The 21,355-nt window shown below is 39.2% G+C and overlaps 1 protein-coding gene across 3 annotated transcripts in view; it reads right to left on the bottom strand.

Moving 5' to 3' along the window:
- The window catches only part of PTPRG (protein tyrosine phosphatase receptor type G), a 729,368-nt gene that overhangs the window by 223,532 nt on the left and 484,481 nt on the right, over positions 1 to 21,355 (bottom strand). For all 3 annotated transcript variants that reach the window (XM_061197096.1, XM_061197097.1, XM_061197098.1), the window contains exon 5: positions 12,049 to 12,144. In XM_061197096.1, coding sequence (XP_061053079.1) covers positions 12,049 to 12,144 — 96 coding nt within the window. The remainder of the gene's footprint in view (positions 1 to 12,048; positions 12,145 to 21,355) is intronic.

Raw genomic sequence — 21,355 nt, 5'->3', positions numbered from 1 at the left:
ATTATTGTTTACATTCACAGAGAATTGGAAATTGGAAATCTCTTTTTAGAATTCTTGGGATTTTACCTGTCTGAACTGTTTTAGTGGGATAAGGACATCTTTTACCTGTACAGTACAAAATAGAGAGGAACCAAAGCTATAGAGTGATTGCCATTAAAAAAAATAATAATAAAAAAAAGAGGGTAGCCAGGTCAACAAGTTCGGATGTGGTCCTAAGCATTCATTTCCCTTCCTGAATGATCTAGGAATTGGCTTTGTATTAGTTAGCTGCTTGCATTTCTGAGACATCTGGCGCTAAACCTTATAATCAGTTCAGTTAAAAAAACAAAACAAAACAGAACTAGTGCCTGGCAGCCACCATTGGAGAGTGCCTAAAAATAGAAATAATTTACTGAAACCTCATTAGAATGGTTCTCAAGGATGCCAAGCTGTGGGGAAAACACTGCAGAAAGTTGAATAAGGCCTCAGGATTACAGATCAAGAAGTCCCAGAAACGGAATTATCTAAGAGTCCAAACTGGGTATCATTTCAGAGATAGAGATTTTCATTTCATTATATGTGGTTCACACTGGTGTGATTTTAGGAGAACCCCTCTCCAAACACAGATATATCATATGTAAGAATTCTCTGTTAGAACCAAAAGATTGATAACAAATGAATACTACATAAAACTGGTCGATAATACCCAGTTGATACACAGAGATTAAGCAGTTCCTCTCACTGCAATGCTACCTATAGTACTGTTGTGCCTAATTAATGCTTTCTTAATTAGGTAATCCCAGCTTACCTCAACTTTGGACAAACCGAATACCAAATAAGCAAGATCTAAATTAATTAGCTCTACTTATGATTTTATATACAGCTACCTAGGAATTTGCACGCACATAAACATCACATAACTTAATACATATTCAGAGAATGCAAAGGGCTAAGAAAAACAGAATCTGCTGTATAAACCTGTCCAGACAAGTCAATCCATAGGTACGTTTTATGACTCGCACAAAACCCAAAACAGGGGGATTCAATGCCACTATTTTTCTCAAAAGACAGCTAGGCAGTCCTAATAAAGAAATAATGGGAATATTACTCAGCCATAAAAAAAGAATGAAATAATGCCATTTGCAGTGACATGGATGGACCCAGAGATTGTCATACCGAGTGAAGTAAGTCACACAGAGAAAGACAAGTATCATATGATATCGCTTATATGTGGAATCTAAAAAAAGGGTACAAATGAACTTCTCTACAAAACAGAAGTAGAGTTACAGATGTAGAAAACAAACTCATGGTTACCGGAGGTGGGGGGGGAGGGATAAATTGGGAGATGGGGATTGACATATACACATTACTATATATAAAATAGATAACCAATAAGGACCTACTGTATAGCACAGGGAACTCTACCCAATACTCTGCAATGGCCTATATGGGAAGAGAATCTAAAAAAGAGTGGATACATGTACATGTATAACAGATTCACTTTGCTATATACCTGAAACTAACACAACATTGTAAATCAACTACCCTCTAATAAAAAGAAAAAAAAAAAGAAATAATGTACGCCCCCCAATACTGTGCCTTTTACTGTACCACATTTGGGTGCTTACTTTTTGCAAGTAAAAGGTAGGAGGGTTAAAGTATTACAGAAGCTCTCCCAATAATCTCTCCTTCACAAACCTCAGGAGTACATTCCTGAAAAATACCAGAGTTGCCCAAACAGTGTTAACAAGGTCGAGGTGTTAAGAGGAAGCGGTGGATACAGAAGGAATCAGGAAAAGTCTCACATAAATAAAATTAAGTTTCTTCCTGGTTTGTTATCACATCATGTAAGAGTAATTGAATGGATCTCCACCAAATACGAAGGATCTGTGCAGACCAGCCTGTCTTTAAATTTAATGCCTGTGGTGTACAGGATATGTGCTTTGGGAGTACAGGTCAAAGGTACACTCAAGATGGGCAGGCATCATCCAGAACACATTGAGAAACAAAAGCTCTGGGTTTCAGACAAGTACACACGTACCATACATATTAAGATGCTACAGACAAAGAAAACAAACAAACTGTAGTTTTAATGTAAACCCTGAATACAAAAGAGAATTGCAAGCTTCTCATTCGGGCAACTCAATGTATCAGCACCACAGGTGAGTAACATCGGGATTCATCCAGCTCAAGATAGTTCAGCATTCCTCTGGGACAATGCCTAGATGGCCAAGGAATAAAAAACTTTTGAGAGGGAAGCCATAACAAGCCTCTAAAACAAAACCAGCGTTAACAGCTTTAAAATCCGACCCTGGGAAAATACTTCTACAACACCATGGGAACGAGACAGTGCCGTGATTTGCAGAGGCAGATTCTCCTATAACCTCCACCAGGGAGTTTCCCTGATCTCTGAGTTTTTCAAACCAGCTCCCACTGATTTCTAGTTCAAAGGCATATGCACATGCTCTGACCTTTGTTTACTTTTCTAGGTCTAATTGAGTATTCTATTAAAAGGATGCTTGTTTCAAAAATCATTGCAGCGTGTGGGAACAAATATCCCCATGGGCTCTTTAATTTAAGGGGGCCGCCAAGGTGAAGCAGAAATACCTAGAAACAGGTTGATTTAAATATTTTAGCCTATAAGTCTTTATGCCTTATCTTAGAATCCAGTTGATTAAACCTTGGTTGGCCAGAGACTAGGGGACTAGGGGAATTCTCAGGTATGGGATGATTTAGTTATTCCTGTGGCCATCAACTAGCAGGATAACCCAAACAGCCCTCCCAGCCCACGTCTATTGAGATCAAAACCTTCTGGGGTGCTCAAACCAAGCAGGGTTTCTCAATGTCAGCACTGACTTTTTGGGCCAGATAATTTTGTGTTGTGGAGGGCTGTCTTGAGCATTGTAGAATTTTGAGCAGCATCCCTAGCCTCTATACACTAGACGCCAGTAGCACCACTACCCCAGTGTGACAACCCAAAGTATCTCCAGACATGGCCTCATGGCCTCTGGGGGCAAAATCCCCTGCACTCCTCCCCATAAGAACCACTGCCATTAAAAAAGTTAATAAACGACTGTTTAAACCTTAGCCCTGTTCACTCACAGCGTCCTCATCTAACCACACCATTCATTCAATACTCTTTATAGCTTTTTTATAAAAGGGAGGAAGCAGAAGAAAAAACGCTGTCATCAAATCTATAAAATAATCACAGGCACAGAGTCTAAGGGAATTCAGAATAGGATAAAAGGTTTTAATTATGGGCAAAAAGGATAAGAACACAATTTTTAGTTACAAGAAAATAACTGTTCGGGTACCAGCAAAATTAAGAGGGGTCCTGAAGCACATATATACACATGATAATAACTGGAACCAACGATACATACTTCCTTCTCTATCTTCTCCAACAGAAGAGCCAACTTTTCTGATTCAGTTTTCCACTAAGAGCACAGACCCTGGAGGTATCCAACTGCTGTTGAAATACTCCCTCGAACATTTATTGGCTGATGTGATCTTGGGTAATTTATATTGAAAAAAGTTGCATGCCTCACCTTGTGCATTTGTAAAATGGACATAATGACACCTTGAGGGGGTCCCAGTGAAGATTAAATAAGATAATGTTTAATGTGGGCGCTTCATTTTAGCATTTTACATGCAAAAAATGGTAACTTTTATTAGTACTGTTTGTATTCTATTTAGAAGCATCTTTTCAACTAGTTTATCTAAAGGAAAAGGAGACGAGAGTTGTCACTAGCTTCTAACCTTGGGATGCAAAGTGCTTTGTGTGTAGCGTTCTCCCAAGAGAACTGATTAGCTGAGGCATCTACTAGATTATACTTCTGGAAGACGAAAGCTAAGAAAAATGAGACAACCGGATTGGGAGTCACAAAACTAGAATTCTTGGCTTAGTAGATTTCAAAGAGCTATGGGACCATGGTCAACCACTTAACTCTCAGACAGCCACAGTCTCACTTCTGTCATTTTAATGGGATCACTATAGAGTTCCTAGTATTTTATCTGAGACTATGACAATCAGATTCAAAGACTTATATTAGAACTAATGGCCAAAACAACTAAGTTCTAAACTAAATGATAGATTCTAAACTATCATTTAGTGATGTACAAAGGCAAAGTACTTGGTAACTGTCCTTGAAGTACAGTGATTTAATTAAAGAAGATTTTCACATGGTCTTTTTCAAAGTCTCTTAATTATGTAATGCTTCGCCAATTATAGTCCTCTGTAATGCCCACTAAGAGGAAATTTGAATTACAGGCCATTTGAAGACAGGAGATGTACTGCAAACACCTGATAGGCTATAAATTCAATGTCGTACATCCACAAATCTGTTCTAAAATTGCACCCGAACATTAAAGATGACTCTGGCCTTCACTTAGTGGTAAGTCCTATGAAATCAATTAGCTGTTAAAACAGTTTAATTGGAACATATGTATTTTAATATTTGTGTGTGTATAAAAACAAAGTCTTCTTAATCAGCCCAAAACATTCTGAAATTACACTTCTAGGTAATGTAGTGAAAGAATTGAACTTATAACTAGATAAAACCAGGATGTGGAAAATGTGAGAAGGATGATATTCAAACAGCAGCAACCGGAAAGGAATAAATTAAGAATCATATTAGTTTACTTCAGTTATCCCAAAAAGCAGTCTAAGAAGGACGTTGTAAAAACCAATCACGACTCCCCAACACAAACTCACATAGTCTCCGACTCAAAAACGGTTCTTGTTGTTTTTTTTTTCTGTGGGTGTTTGGTAGTGGGTATAACTACTATTTATTTTCTTTTTTCTTTCCTCCCACTCTCCCTCCTTCGTTTCATCCTTTCCTCCTCCTCCTCCTTCTTCTTTCTCTCTCTCTGCACCTTTCCTTCCCTCCCCCCTTTATTCTATGGAGTAGAGGCCCTTGTTGCCAACAGGACCAGTCAGGAGTTAAAAAAAAAAAGTGAACTATCTCCAGCCATGATAGAAAATGTGTTCTTCATTAAAGAAAAAGATTCCTTAGGATGGTTTAAAAAATGAAAAGATGACTTTAGGTCACCATAAATAAAAAGGATGATTTATACTTTAAGAGTGGTATTTTGCTTTGTAGAAAAATGGGAGGAAAAAGAAAAATGGAGGAGAGTCCAGTTTTAAAACTCATAAATAGGAAATTCATACCCTTAAAATGAAATATTTATCATTTTGAAATTATACAGATCTATAAAGATATAATTCTTATACTCTTGATATTTTATCTGCCTGACTTGATCTGTCCTCCCCTATCTCCCAATGACAAAATGATGTTACTTTTTTTTTTTTTAATTTATTTATCTTATTTATTTATTTTTGGCTGTGTTGGGTCTGCGTTGCTGCACGCGGGCTTTCTCTAGTTGCAGAGAGCGGGGGCTACTCTTCGTTGTGGTGCGCAGGCTTCTCATTGCGATGGCTTCTCTTGTTGAGGAGCACGGGCTCTAGGCTCACAGGCTTCAGTAGTTGTGGCACGCAGGCTCAGTAGTTGTGGCTCGCGGGCTCCAGAGCACAGGCTCGGTAGTTGTGGCACACGGGCTTAGTTGCTCCATGGCATGTGGGATCTTCCCGGACCAGGGCTCGAACCCGTGTCCCCTGCATTGGCAGGCAGATTCTTAACCACTGCATCACCAGGTAAGTCCCCAAATGATGCTACTATTAAAGAAAGAATTCAAAGGCCAACTCTTTTCAAAACTTATAGTCCTCTAACTACTTTGAGGGCAGGCTACAATTCTAAGGATACATTTGCAATGTTCATGAATAATGGCACAAAGAAGGTGCTTAACATATTGTAGAATGAGTAAATGAGTTAGCATAAGCAAGGACACAGCAAGAGCAAGAAAAAGCAAAAAAACATAAATATAGATGCACTGAAATATATAGAAACTAACCCTAGGAAGGAAATGCTCAAGAAAAAGACAGAGGCAAGCTAGAATGAAAAATAGCAAAATAATCCAAAAAAGCTTCTCCACCCACAGTCTACTGAGATGAAACCATTTTGGTGGGAAACTTTCTAAAAACATTCTCAGACATAGACATAGCCAGATATTCTTGGCACTAACACACTCCTTTAAGGCCTCTGAATGCACTACACCTTTAAGAAGTTTCAAGCCCTGATGCTTTTTCCCACCTATAGGCATAAGCAGAGATACAGCCCTTTAAAAGCATGTTAGACCCAATGGAACCGCCGGGCAAAGCCCCATCCTCAATGGATCAGGAGTCTGAGAAACTTCATGTTCAATGTCCTTCACCATCTCAAAAGCCTTACACTTCTGTACAACCACCACCTTTCTTGGCTGAAGCTTACACAGCCACCTAGACATATCCTTCCTTTTCCAAAGCCCAAATCATTAATCTTGTGGCGGGATCCTGAAAGGTTTCCTGTAACTTAGTCCTACTCAGTACATATATCCTGAACAACAACTGAGGTCAAGACACTGATGTGAGAGCTAGGGAAAGGTGGATGGTGGGATACAGGGAGAAGAGGAACAAGACATGGACCTCCACTTCCGAAAGTTTGTATTCTAGTATTCTCAGGTCCTACACTCCCTAGTGCCTGTTTCTAATACTCCTTAGCTACCATGTTATCAGCTTGTTCCTTTCCAATCAAGACTCTAGGGCCTAAATATGTTTCCACTGAATTCAGCTAAGTAATTGTACAATCAAGCCACAGTGGAAGTCACTTGCAAGAGATGCCGGTGATGAGTAAGTGAGTACTCCTAGTCCTCAATGATCTCACAGTACAGAGGCTGAAGAAAGCAAGTAAAATAACAGCTTGAATGCAAGATGGAATGCTAAGAGAAACAGGGGGTTAAAGGAAGGACAAATCACATCTCCCTTTGGTAGGGGGAGGGCAGGTGAGATCCAGGGAAGTGGAGAAAAAGGCATCCTTGCCAGCCCTGGGTGAGTCATCAAGAGCTCCTCCTGCCTTCTCAACATCTATAAATAATCCCAGGTGCTGCCATTTCATTTAATTACTACGCCTCTCCAGATGGAGGAAAATAATTAAGCAGTCGGTACCACCAACATGATATAAAGAATGCATTAGCAACTTTTGAAACATTTGAGTTTTGAAGTTTGCTTTCAACAATGAAGGAAGGGCAGAAGTAAAGAAGGCCCAAATGACTGAGTGACAGACATTAGAGAAAACCAAACGACAGCAGTCAGATAGTGGGTAGAAATTTAAATAGGAAAAAAGCAAATACTTGTGCAAAGGGGCTCAATCCTCCCAGAAGAAGCAGAACCCATAACATTAAATGAAGAAGCCTCAATGGAGTTGGTGAAGATAAGTTGTCAAAAAGAAATACTTTAAGACAACCTAAAAATCAATTTATTTATTTCTTAAATGTACAAAAAATATGCTGTTGACTGGGCCTCTGGATGCAGACGTGATAAAAATTTTATCTTTGTGTCTGATGCAAAGATTCAGAAGTGATTAAACCCAAAAGGGTCTAACAAGGAAGCTGGAAAGAAAACCACTGGAGAAAAGTTTCTAAATATAGATGCCCTTAAAGAATCATGCATTTATAATTCTAAAGTTCAATGGAATCAGGAAATCAATAAAAATAAAATTTCTGGCATTCAAATAACAGTGGCAACTGGGTAGTAAAACACCTGAGGTTTCCTCCCCATAACATGTTCAAAGATAATCATGTGCTTCCTCAAAAAAAAAAAAAAAAAAAACCCACAAAAATCAAACCTATAAAACCACAGTAATCAAAATTATAAAAAGTTTGGGGATCCCAAACTTCTATGAGCATCAGACTGAAAGCCATTAATAAGGGTGCACAGTTCGAAGACATTTTGATGCTGGTGGGAAAATGGAGGGACGTGTTCCAAAAGGAATGATGAAGAAACAGATTGGAAGAAAGAAAAACCAAATCAGAACACAATTCCGAGGGCAATCATAGAAGATTCTTGATCTAAAAAAATATAGGTCAAATGGTAGTTCTATTTTTAGTTTTTGAGGGAACCTCCATACTGGTCTCCATAGTGATTGTACCAATTTACATTCCCACCAACAGTGTAGGAGGGTTCCCTTTTCCCCACACCCTCTCCAGCATTTACTGTTTGTACAAATGGACTTATTTACAAAACAGAAATAGAGCCACAGATGTAGAAAACAAATTTATGGTTACCAGGGGTAAGGGGGGTAGGGATAAACTGGGAGATTGGGATTGACATATACACACTATGTATAGCACAGGGAACTCTTCTCAATACTCTGCAATGGCCTATATGGTAAAAGAACCTAAAAATAAAAAAAGAGTGGATATATGCATATGTATAACTGATTCACTTTGCTGTACACCTGAAACTAACACAACATTGTAAATCAACTATACTCCAAAATATATTAAAAGAAAAGAATTTAGGTCAAGTTAAAGGTAAAGGTCAATCTGAGGATTGAGTACTCTCTGCTCTATACAGATGGTCCCTAACTTATGACTTTTTTGACTTTATGATGGTGTGAAAGTGACACACATTACTTCAGATTTTGATCTTTTCCTGGGCTAGCGATATGGTGAGATACTCTCTCCTGACGCTGGGCAGGGCAGTGAGCCGAAGCTCCCAGTCAGCTACTGGATCACAAGGGTAAACAACCAATACTCGTACAACCATTCTGTACCCAACCATTCTGTTTTTCCCTTTCAGTAGAGTATTCAGTAAATTCCATGGGACAGTCAAAACTTCATGTTGTGTTAGACGTTTTGTTAAAATAATAGGCTTTGTGTTAGATAATTGTGCCCAACTGCAGGCTAATACAAGTGTTCTGAGCACGTTTAAGGGAGGCTGGGCTAAGCTATGACGTTCGGTAACTTGGGTGTATTAAATGCATTTTCCACTTAAGATATTTTAAACTTACGACGGGTTTATTAGGATGTAATCCCAACTTAAGTCGACAAAGATTTGTAACCTTAAATCAAAGCTATTTAAATCTTTTTGAGTTATTTTCAAAGCAAAGCATCCTTCGACAAATTGCCTTATCATTCCACTGTCATTTCAACTGTCCTATAAACCTAGGTTTTCATTTCTTACTTCTTCAAACAGATAACCCAAGTAGAGTGTTATCAGAATAATATATTAAGAGAGCATTTTAATAACTTTTGGCATTTACATTTCTACAGGAATTCAAATCAGGCTAACTAGTATAGTGGACATTCTATTTTAACGAACAGAAAATAATTAACTTTGTACTAATATAAATTAGCTAAACAAGCATTTATTTATTCTCTTTAGTGGTTTAACAACAAATATCTCCATCCCTCGCCAATCTCATGTTTGAACTTCTTTATTTTAAAAATCCTTTAAAATCAGATTTTCCCCTTCCTTTCCCCTATATCTTCCAGAAAACTGCTAGTCTAAAGGTGTGTGAACTAGAATAAAGGTGTTCCTTCCTCGAGATGCATTACTAACATATGTTGGAAAACTGTAATAAATATTCCAGTCAGGAGTAGCTATGAAGTGAATGCGCCTTCTAGCACTGTGTGGGCGCAAACGCGTAAAACCATGTGGGGCTGCCATGATTTGTTTTCTTCCATACCTGGAGGCGATCCTTCCTTTACTAGTGTTCACACAAAGCACTCAGGGGAAACCTGGCTCACTATATTTCAGCACTGAGACTGACCTTCAACTCTGTCTGTAACCAAAAGATGTCAGGCACTAGTCAAAGTTACTGGGGTCCAGGTTGGAGTCATGATCTCAAGGTCATGTTGACAGGAAGTCATGAAGAAAATCGCCTAGAGGCTGTGTTGTCATGGGAATTCACACCCCCTCCAAAGGAGACAGAGAGTCACTACTCAGATCTTGATTACTGCAACATCATTAGGAAATTTTATGTAAAATCTTCCATATTTAACTGAAGAAAATAATTGTAAACACTATGTAGCACCCATAATCATGCCCATGAGCCACAATAGGACCACCTGCAGGCAACCTATCCTCTCAGCCAATATATGGTTCCCTGGTCGACCATGTGTCTGCTAGGTTTGTGTTTGCTTTGGTGTTTTGGACCTCATCATATCTAATCACAGCAAAGGCAGTGAGAGAGCCAAAACAACCCAGCATAATAGGCACATGATCCGGAAGAAAAAAGAAACAAAGATAATGAAAAATGGAAAGTGTTAGAAAATTATTCTAGTGTGTGGAGTAAGTTGGCATCAAAGCTACAGCAACTGCACAGAAATTAGCCTTGCCTAGACATGCACTTGTAGGTCATTCACATCCTATCACTCTGGAAAATGAATATGTGAGTTTATGAGCACCAAGTCAGACCACAGCCTTTTACAAGTGGAAAAGTTTCTCTACTCATGTCTTTCTAGCCATTATCCCATGGCACTGTGACAGCGAGGTCCTCCTAGTGGGCAGGAGCTGACTATATTCATCTTATATATTTAATGTAGCAACTGGTACCATACCTGGCATTGAATCACTGCTGAAACAATGATAAATACCTCTTCAATACCAAAATGTAAGATGCCAGGTTTGAATTTGGAAATATACATCAAGATTTCTCTATTTGGGGGAGAAATACCAAACTCCCAAATTTAGCATTCTTATTAGAAAGATTCAAAACACAGAGATCTCAAAATACAGGTTCTAACGAGACTGCCAAATTAAAATAACAATACCGTCTTCTTTCCACTACATGACATAGTGTGAACTCTGATGTATAAATGCATATGTGGACTTATAAAGAAAACAAAGAAAGCAGCTCAATACAGCTGCTATCTAAAAAAAAAGAAAAAAAAAGAAAAACTATTCTATTTTATATTATCTGCCCTCTATTTTGTGTCTACAGGACAGCAAGCCAAAATTTAGAGGACTAACCAGATGAAATACACATCAAATTTCTTTGTATGTGAACTACACTCGTGTCCTGGAAACACTTTAAAAATCCAAAACCTAGATTTCACACTGAGGCCTTTTGCTGGTTTGTACACCAATGTGCCTCCCCTGCCCAATACTTTAATTGGGCTTACATTTAACAAGAGTTTCTAGAGTTGGAAAAATAGAAAACTTTTGGGTAGGGCATGCTGTGAAACAGACCTTTCAGTACTCATAAAAACATTTTTAAAATTTATTTTCTATAAAAAGGATGACCTATAAAGTAGAACCTGGTTGGACTGGACGTGGGTGGGCATGTCGGGGAGGGAGGCAGGGGTAGGTTTGATGGCAGGGCTGCAGGAGTAGAGGTCCAGCAACATGAAAAACAGTGTGCTAAGAGGACAATTACAGAAAACAAGAGGTAACTACGTAAGTGGAAACTGTCTAAGAATGGAAGTTCAAGTGACCTCAGTATTGCCTAAGGCAAAACAATCACGGTTTAGATGCAGAAGGGGTCCAGACAGAACCCAAGTGAACTGCCAACAGCACAGTGCCCAGAATAGACTTCTGTTCGTGCAGAGAAGACACATACACCACAGGGTCTCCATCCCATAGAAACAGGGATGGCTGGATACAGATACATATTTTATTTGGCATTTACCAAATGTCTACTGTGTGCCAAAACCCACACTAGGGACTTCATTTAATGAAAATGTACTAACTTGGAAATGGTCCCAATAAAAATTTTAGTTACCATGGGGATTTCTGGCAGGGGGGTGGGGTGGGAACGAGGTCTCTTTAGATAAATGACCGATGCGATTTATTAACCTACTTGCAAGTAATGTCAAATTTAAAGTTGCTCCAAAGAAAACCCACTTTTTTTTTTTTTTTACATCAGTCTCTTAATATGCTGTAGGAACCTGTTCAAAACGCTTCAGCAGTGAAGTAACTTAGATGATAAATGTGTTCTTCAATCTGTGCACCAGTCAAGTAGCAATAAAATCAGAATAATTCATGCAAAAATTTTCATTATGTTTCTAAGCATACTTATTTACATTTTAAATCACACATTAGACAATATGAAATATCTTTCATTTAGACAGATGTGAACTAGAAAACAGATGCATTCATTAAACATGGAACAATTCGGTGAATTAAAAAAAAAAATACTCAAGAGAACTCTTTGGTTGAAGTATCAATACTTGAGCCCACTGTTAACTTACTTGAAAAAATATGGCCATGGCTCCGATTATTCTGTTTTCAGAAATGGCAGTTTGAAAGCTGTCAAAGTCATCTGGATTGTAAAAGAAAATCTGCATCTGTAAAAGAACAATTAAAAAATGTATTAGGAAAATACATTAGGAAAACCTATGCAGAAGTAGAGAGAGTAGTACAATGGACCCAGATTCCCCAACATACTAAGATTTTGCCAGATGTATTCATCTATCCGTACTTTTTTCTTTGCTAAAGTATTTGAAAGCAAACCCCAGACATCATATCGTTTTACCCCTACATACTTCAGTAGGTATCACTAAAACACACATCTTTCCACATAACTACAATGCCTTCAGGCCACACAAAATAAATAACACCAACATCTTCTTATTACCTAATAGTCATGTCATGGTGAAATGTCCCTATTAAGAAACAAAATTTTAATGGAGTTAAATACCATGAAGTAGGAAACTAAGACTGTGAGATTCAGTCCTTCTGTTAAAATTATAAACGCTTAAATGGACACATCTTTATAGATAATGCCCATTCTAATGACGAGAATCTGAGGGGGGCTCTCAGTAGCTTTGAGAAACAGTCCAAATGGACTATTTTAGTCAATCGAAAAAGAATATAATGGTAAGGATAATAATAATGCTTTATATTTTACAGTTTGTGAAAAGCCATCCCATTCATGATTTCACTAAATCCATCTAACAATCCCTGTGAAGACTGGGCAGAAATTACTACACTCAGTTACAGATGAGGAAATAGTGCTTCAGAAAGTTGATGCCGACTTGGTTAAAAAGAAACATCAGTTGAAGAGTGTAAAGTTCAGGTGCTCTCATCCCAACCTTAAATACCTTCTCTTACATGTGGCAAGGGTTTCTCACTCAAAAAGCAGAACACGGATAAATCAACTTAAAATAATTATACAATTTTAATGCCTGCACATTCCTCAATACCTGAACAATTCAGAGAACAAAAACAACCTACAGAGTATTCTTGAGAGACTACATATGTGATAAAAATAAAAGATCTGGGACCCTATTCCAGCTTCTTCGTTTACTTGCATGTGAGCCCTCAGGCAAAGCCAGCGAATTTCTAAGCATCATTCCTTACGTATAGAATCAAGCGCTTACCCTTGGTAGGATGGGCGTGGGGATCAAACACGTAGGTGCAGGGTACAGTGTGTAGCACTACGCCTGGACCTTAACTGTGCTCCACAAATCGTCATCCTCGTCACGTTAACTTTTGGCAGGCATCTTAAGATTTCTAATATGAATGTGATTGCACTGAATCTTCTAGAATGGCCCCTACTCTTTACAGAAAATCAAATCTCCTATATCATTAGCTCTCTTCCATGACCTCTATTTTCCCACTTTTCCAAATGACATGATGCTATTTTCTGAACAACCACACCCCACATGGAGTATGGAGACTTGATACTAAATGATAAATTCCCAATGGGAAAAGGGAAGTCAGAGAGACAAGGTGAAGTACACGTCAAAGGTGAACAGAGTCCTGCTGACTGAATTAACCAAGATGTTAAGAACAAGGTGACATATCTTCTCTGAAGGGTATATTTAGGGAGCCCAAATCAGGACACTTTTAAGGAAAAGTTAGATAACCAAGTGGATGGGAGAAGGATGGGTAGATTCTTTTGGAGAATATTCTTTCTTATGGTGAATTATTTTCCTTAGACTGTGCATTCCCACTGACGCTGGCAACCTCTTATAAATGTGTTGCCTTTATGTCTGGACGGCTACAGACATCATGAATTTACTCTGAGAAAAAATCCATTCAATGAGGTGCAGATTAAAATAGTTTAATACTGGGTGAATTGCTTTGGGGACAATGCCACTAACCCAAGAAAGAAACTCTGCACAAGTATATTCAGAAAATTACACTTCACTTTCCTTTTAAAACCCAGGCCCTCAAATGAACTAAGTTCACAGAAGGTTTTCTTATTCTTCAGCCCATGAGCAGGGGCGGCATTGTTTAATGCATCACCTGAATAGCGTGTGATACACAATACTTTAAAATCTCTTCAAGAGCATTTTCATTTACAACTGGGTGAGGAAATTCATTTTTAGAAAATGTCTTTGAGTCATGGCTCCAACCATCAGGATAATAAAATGTCTCATAAAGAGAACAGCAGCCATAGGTCTGAAGTATCAGTTTTCCTTGCTATTTCTCTCAAGTTGTAGTCTATTGAATTATGTTAACTTTTAAAGATATCTTAAATATGAAAGTAAATAAGTAGATGCAGTTTTGCCGAGAGGGCACTGGACTTTAAATCATTTTGTTGTTATTGTTGATGAGACAAATTTAGGCACAGGCTAGAAACCTATTTCACAAAAACATCTTTGGAAGGGATTGGGGTGGCTGCTGAATATTGCGAGTAAGCCCATCAACTTTCTGTATCTGCTCTCAAGTGCCATGTTCAGAGCCTTCCTTCAGCCTCCCCCAAAGTGCGTTCTTTCTAATAATGTGAATCGAAGTCAAGCTTACTGTATAGCAATCCTCTTCCTGTAGAAACATGGTGAACTGAAACTGAAGAAAAGATCTGGGAAATCGGACAATAAAGAGATCCATTAACTGTTCCTTATATTCTTTACCCACATCACCAATTTATATTTTACCCATTTGCATTCTTCCTCTCTCCCTCCAAGCAATTATCTTCCCTGAATCATTTAATAGTTAAGTGGGAGAAAATATGCCCCTTTACCAATACATACTTAAGTGTATCATTTCTAAGAATAAGGATATTCTTTTTTTTTTTTTTAATTAATTAATTAATTTATTTATGGCTGTGTTGGGTCTTCGTTTCTGTGCTAGGGCTTTCTCTAGTTGCGGCAAGCGGGGGCCAATCTTCATCGCGGTGCACGGGCCTCTCACTATCGCGGCCTCTCTTGTTGCGGAGCACAGGCTCCAGACGCGCAGGCTCAGTAATTGTGGCTCACGGGCCCAGTTGCTCCGCGGCATGTGGGATCTTCCCAGACCAGGGCTCGAACCCGTGTCCCCTGCATTGGCAGGCAGATTCTCAACCACTGCGTCACCAGGGAAGCCCAAGGATATTCTTTTACATATCCACAGTAACATCATTAAAATGAGCAAGTTTCACTTTGATACAAAGTTTATTATAGATCATTATTTGGTTCTTGGTCCAAGAATCCAATCTAGGACCTAACTTTGCATTCAGTTGCCACGTCTCTTTATACTGACCCCTCCGACCCCCAACTTTCACCTGGGACAGTTACTCAGCCTTTCTTTTTCTTTATTTGGTAGTTTGAAGTGTGCAGGCCAGTTATTATGTAGAATTGGGGTTGGTCTCATGGTTTCTCATGATTAGACTCAGGTCGTGCCTTTTGGGCAGGGGACCACAGTTGTAGTACTGTGGCTTCACAGAGCACCGATTTGCCCAGCAGGAGACCCCTCAAACAGATTCCTTTGTCATTTTGCCATGTTCCCATCATTTTTCATTCTTTAGCACCTCCTTATTAGCTGGCACAGATGTTCTAACCCCATCTTGTATTTCCCCTGTTCCAGCCCTGGAATTGGCCATTTCTTGACTGAGCCCTGGTTTCTTTTAGTGAGGAATGGTATTTAAAGACCAAACAGTTTTAACTCAATATTTTCCAAATATGTTTGATATTGGAACACTTTGGTTCTTCAAGAAAACTGTACAGCTTGAGGCTCTGTACATCTATTCCAACCAGGACCCAGAAAACTGGGTCAACTTGGTGTAAATGAATGTCCCTCCAACACAAAGAGTGCCATGAGATATGTAAGTCTCCCCAACAACAGAAACAAACTGCACGAAGGTCAACTAAAAAAGCCACTGGTAGACTATGGGTACCAGGGTGCAACTGAAGGACCAGTTCTATAAAGTATTTCAAACTCATGAGCGAGAATCACAGGCCTGGTGGATCATTTAATTTTACCTTGTGTAATGGTTGGAATGGAAAAATCTGCAGGAATTCCTCTAGCCAGATCAAGGCGATAGATAACATCGAGTATAATGTGGCATAACCTGACATTTGGAAAATGGTATTCTACCCCATCACTGACCAGGAAGCATGTGCTAAATCATACATATGGAAAATGGCCGAATGAATGACAACACTATCAAGTAACGGGAGGAAGATGAGATGGGTTCTGTGAGAACAGGGTTGACAGCAGTCAATGCTCTTGTGTTATAGGGTCCTAGCATGATGTATACAGAGTCACAACAAAATGCCCACTTGGCTGCCCTTTTCTCCTGCCTTGCTCTATTTCCCCCCTTACATTTAAAACTGTCCTACTTGCAATTTGATTTAAAACTGTATATATGCCAGGTTTCCAATTTGTATCACTATCTGTGTTAAGCTGAATAAATAAAAATCAACAAATCTGAAAACAACAGCCATCTGTACTTTTATTAATGTTGTTATTTTTCAAATATTTATAAAGTGCCTACTGTGTATCAGGCACTGTACTCTCATTCATTAATACTCACTGAAGTAGGTACCACCATGATCCTCATTATACAGCCAAAGAAAAGAAGGATTTCTAAAATTACAACACTCTTTAGGACGGAGGGTGGGGTTGGGATAAAACCTAATTGTTTCGATTCTAGTCAAAGCCTTAATCACTGTGCTTTCTTCCAGTAGGCAAAAAAATTTGCTTAATGCCTATTATGTATAAGGCACTATGATAAATGAAGACAGTTTGCACTTGGGAAGACAAAAATATCAATAATAAGACAAGGTTAACATTGTTTTTTGAATGCCAAAGTTGAGTTGTAGATACATGTACCACAAAAATGCCTAAGGTAGTATATGGCTCATGGTCACATAAGGCATACACTAAATGAATACAGAATAATACAGGCAATGGGCAAGAGGGGATATTTTCTTGAAGGTGGACTTCCTATTCTCTAATGTTGTAGTTGTTTGTGTAAGTCAGCTCTCACATCCCTGTCGTGATGGCGGCAAGAAGAAATGATCCCAATGCAAGAGTGGAAAATCCAGCAGTACTTTCTTTGGTGAGTTAGAAAGCGCTACATTTTAATTTCCTCTCAAAAAACTTACATAATATTTCTCCAACGCGCACCCCCCCTCACATACATGGCCCAAGAAAAAATTCATGATGAATTAAGGAAATGACATGCAGACAGCCCAGAGGAAAGGCCATCTGCTCATAGATTCATCAGACATTTCCAGGATACTGTTGTTCATCTCTAATAGAATGGAAGAACACATAGAAAAAGCTACAGGAAAAGAACAGGTGAGACATAAACACGATGAAATAAAGACGGTGACTAGAAAGGCAAGGGTAGAATTAATAAGAGGCAGTAGATAACAGAAGTGAAGAGGCAAAATGTATTTTCCTGATCATTCTTGGGGCTACCGTGTAGTCAACCAGTAGAGAACGTGGTAGTGGACAAAAAACAGTTGCCTAAGAATAAAAACATGTAGCAAAGACAAAGTAAAAATCCCAACACAGTTAATGATCTGTTGGTTCCACTTGTTGGACGATTTGCAAATGATGGTGTCAGAATTAAGGTTTTGGATAATAGGTTCTTACTCTAACTTGATTTTTAGATTATGTTGTACCTTCACTACTATATAGCCAGATCACACACACTCAACACAACACGTTCTAATTCTTTCATTCTGCCATTGCCGTCAGACAGGAAGACTGATGAGGGCAGGAAGGCTACCTGCCTAGTGAAAGGCTGTGTTTGAACAGTGTGCTGTTCTTGTAAATACTATTAATTCATATTTTGGAATGAATAAAATGAGTGGGAGCTCTGGGTAGCTAGCTGCAAGGACAGTCAAATGATAAAGCCACAATCATTATAAAGAGGTTCTTGCTATCTCTAAGAATAAATAACATTAAGATGAGTAGCAGGGAGAGATCAGGATACTAAGAGAATGAATGGACTTAAACTGCTGGAGAAAATGTTCAGGAAGGCCCATATATAAGCCCAAATCACTATGAAATGGCTAAGTGGACCCAGGTATGGGTCTGCTAAACCCAGATTATATTACTTCCTCTTTCATCTGCAAGGAATTTCAAACCGTTTTCCACCCAAGCAACTCTAGTCTGAAATTTTAACACTCCAACACAAGAAAATCTATTCACTTAAATTATGGAGAAAAATGATAAATACACACTATGTATATTATATAACAAACACTCTGAATTCAGAACTATGATATGGATATTTTGTTTTATATCAATGAACAGTCTTTACTCCCAGTTACTTTTTTAAAGGGTCATGATTATATTGTTACCCCCTGTGATGGTTAATTTTATGTGTCGACTTGGCCCTAGCTATGGTGCCCAGTTGTTTGGTCAAACATTATTCCAGATGTTGCTGTAAAGGTATTTTTTTAAAAAATATATGACTACTATTTAAATCACTAGACTCTTGAGTAAAGCCGATTACCCTCCATAACGTGGCGGCCGCGTGCAATCAGTTGAAAGCCAGAGGGTGCCCTACGAGGAAGGAATTCTGTCTCCAGATTGCAACACAGAAATTCGGCCTGAGTTTCCAGCCTTGAGACTTAAGCCTCCTATTGGTGCTATTTCTCTGGTGAGCTCTGACTAATACACCCCTAAATGTCACTGCTGATTTAAGCAAAACACACCCAGACATATTTATATGTGTCTGTGCATCACATTATAAAACGGTTCTGCAACCCTGTTCCTTTTTGAGTTTCTTTGAGCTCTGAGCTCTATCCTCTTCACTCATCTCTTTCTAACAAGCCTCTCCCCTGCAGAATGGGGCTACATTCTATGATATCCTACTACAACCCAGTTCACACTCTCGTGACTTACAGAAAAATATCCATGAACTTGACAGACAACACAACTGGGTGATATTAAATGAAGACCAAAGGACATGGGCTACAGCATCAGACCTGATTTGCATACGGAAGACACCTGAGATCTCTAAGGCTCAGTGTCCCCTTCTGTCACATAGAGGTAATACTGACCTCATGGGATCACTGTAATAACGAATCACTACTCACCTGCTTGGGAAAAGTAAGAAGAAATTCAACAGCTCTCACTTTTTATTATTATGTATCTTTATTACTTTCTTTATGACCAGAATGGATATGTAAATAAAGGTGAAAATAAATTGTTTGGGCCGGCCAACAATCCCAATGAGTCATGCCACAAGGTGCAGCAAAGAAACCTGTGTGTGGGCTTCACACAGCCTTCAGTGGAAGAATATTTTTAGAAGAACCGTGCCCCAGAGAACAGCAGGCATTCAACATCTTTACACGCAAGGTAGCATTTAAATAAACATTCTGAAACGTTTGCTTTATACAGTATCATTAATCACAGAGTGCACTAATCCTTAATTATTTCCCTTGCTCTGTAATATGGAATTATCTTCAACTATATACAGCAGGAATCCAAATTTTGGGAGCAAAAGAATCCAAATTGCACAGCAGGCCTATGACTCCTATACCATCAGGTGTCAGGGTGTTTTGGGGATCCCTTTTAAAAGGCTCTGCGTGTAACCTGTTTATGCCGTTGTAAGTCTATTTATTAGTTGCTTTTTGGAATTTCTGGTTCGGTGATTCATCTGACTAGTCAAACATTTAACTTTTGCACTCGTCTCTTGGTAGGGAAAAGTTCAGGCTCTTGCTTCCAACAGTAAGGGATTTACTATGCATGATTTGTTGAGTTATTTCTTACAGTTCAGCATCAGTTTGGACATAAATGAAGTAGGTGCAGCATCTGGCTACATGTTGCTTAGATTCCCTCATCACAGACTCAGGAAGGACGGTAGTAAGTTCCAGCTCTCCCATTCAATAGCTGTGTGAGCCGCAGGTTGAAGTTAGTCCTCCTCTCCGCGCACTAGCAGCCCCATGAGGAAACTGAAGATCAGAAATATGTCACTGGGCTACACTGAGGATTAAATAAAATAACTCAAGTAAAGCACCTCCCACGGCATCTGGCTTACCATAGGCCCCCTATTGTTTCACGTGTCTTTAAAAATTAGTTAATGGGGGAAAAAAAGAAAGGGGAAAAACACAAATAAGCTAGTGAAAGGGTTGTTTTCAATAAACCCAAATTGGACACTACCCAGATGCTAATCAATAATGGACTTTCCAATAATTGGAAACTACCCAGATGCTAATCAATAACAATTGTAGTGCCAAGGTAGAATGCACTACAATGGCAGGTAATGATATGGATGAATCTCACAAACCATGCTGAGACAAATAAACCAGAAATTTTCTTTAAAAAAAAAAAAAAAGGATACACTGTGTGATTCTGCTGGAATGATGTACAAAATCAGGAAAAACTCTTGCACTCAGAAGCCAACACAGTGGTTACCCCTGGCGAGTGGTAACTGGAAGAGGGATCTTGGGGAAGGAGGGGGGCGAGAAAGTGCTCTTTCTTGATCTGGGGCCTGGTTCCAAGTGTATGAAAATTCATTCAGCTGTACGCTGATTACTTGTGAATTTTCCTCTTTGTGTATATTTTGATAACAAAGAAATAAAATGAGTGAAAAAGCTGTGCTTTCGAAACTGCGATAAACAAAATATAGTCTTCTCCTATAATAATGGAGCACGGCTGAGGTTGCTTCCCTGCTCTGTACCCATTCCGTTCAACAGAGGCTGCTCTAAGCAGGAGGATAAGGCTAGGGAGATCTTATCTGTGTCACAGAGCAAGTTAGCATGGCTGGCTCAGAGCGTGCAGAATCACACCAGCCGAGGACTAAATAACAATTACACGGACCAAGCACTGCTTCTTTCCACCCTTCCCCTTGAGGCAGACACTGCAAAATGAAGCCCAGAGGCAGCAGCGGAGGGCTGCTTTAATGTATCCAATTCTTACAATACTTTACGTGACTTAATTCCTTCAATCCTTGGGGTATTTGGAGGGTAGGTACTATTATAATATTTTCCCCATTTTATACAAAAGGAAATTAAGGCTGAGATCTTGGGTCTTGTCTAAGAAGTAATAGAGCCAGGAGTCAAACCCAGGCATTTGATTGCACAGCCTACACTTTAAAAATCCTCTCCAGGGCTTCCCTGGTGGCACAGTGGTTGAGAATCCGCCTGCCAATGCAGGGGACACGGGTTCAAGCCCTGGTCTGGGAAGATCCCACATGCCGCGGAGCAACTAGGCCCGTGAGCCACAACTACTGAGCCTGCGCGTCTGGAGCCTGTGCTCCGCAACAAGAGAGGCCGCGATAGTGAGAGGCCCGCGCACCGCGATGAAGAGTGACCCCCACTGGCCGCAACTAGAGAAAGCCCTCGCACAGAAACGAAGACCCAACACAGCCATAAATAAATAAATAAA

Source organism: Eubalaena glacialis, chromosome 7 (assembly GCF_028564815.1).
Source record: "Eubalaena glacialis isolate mEubGla1 chromosome 7, mEubGla1.1.hap2.+ XY, whole genome shotgun sequence".
NCBI classification, from domain to species: Eukaryota; Metazoa; Chordata; class Mammalia; order Artiodactyla; family Balaenidae; genus Eubalaena; species Eubalaena glacialis.
Note: the sequence above shows the minus strand (reverse complement) of the source record. Positions and strands in the feature narration are given on the sequence as shown.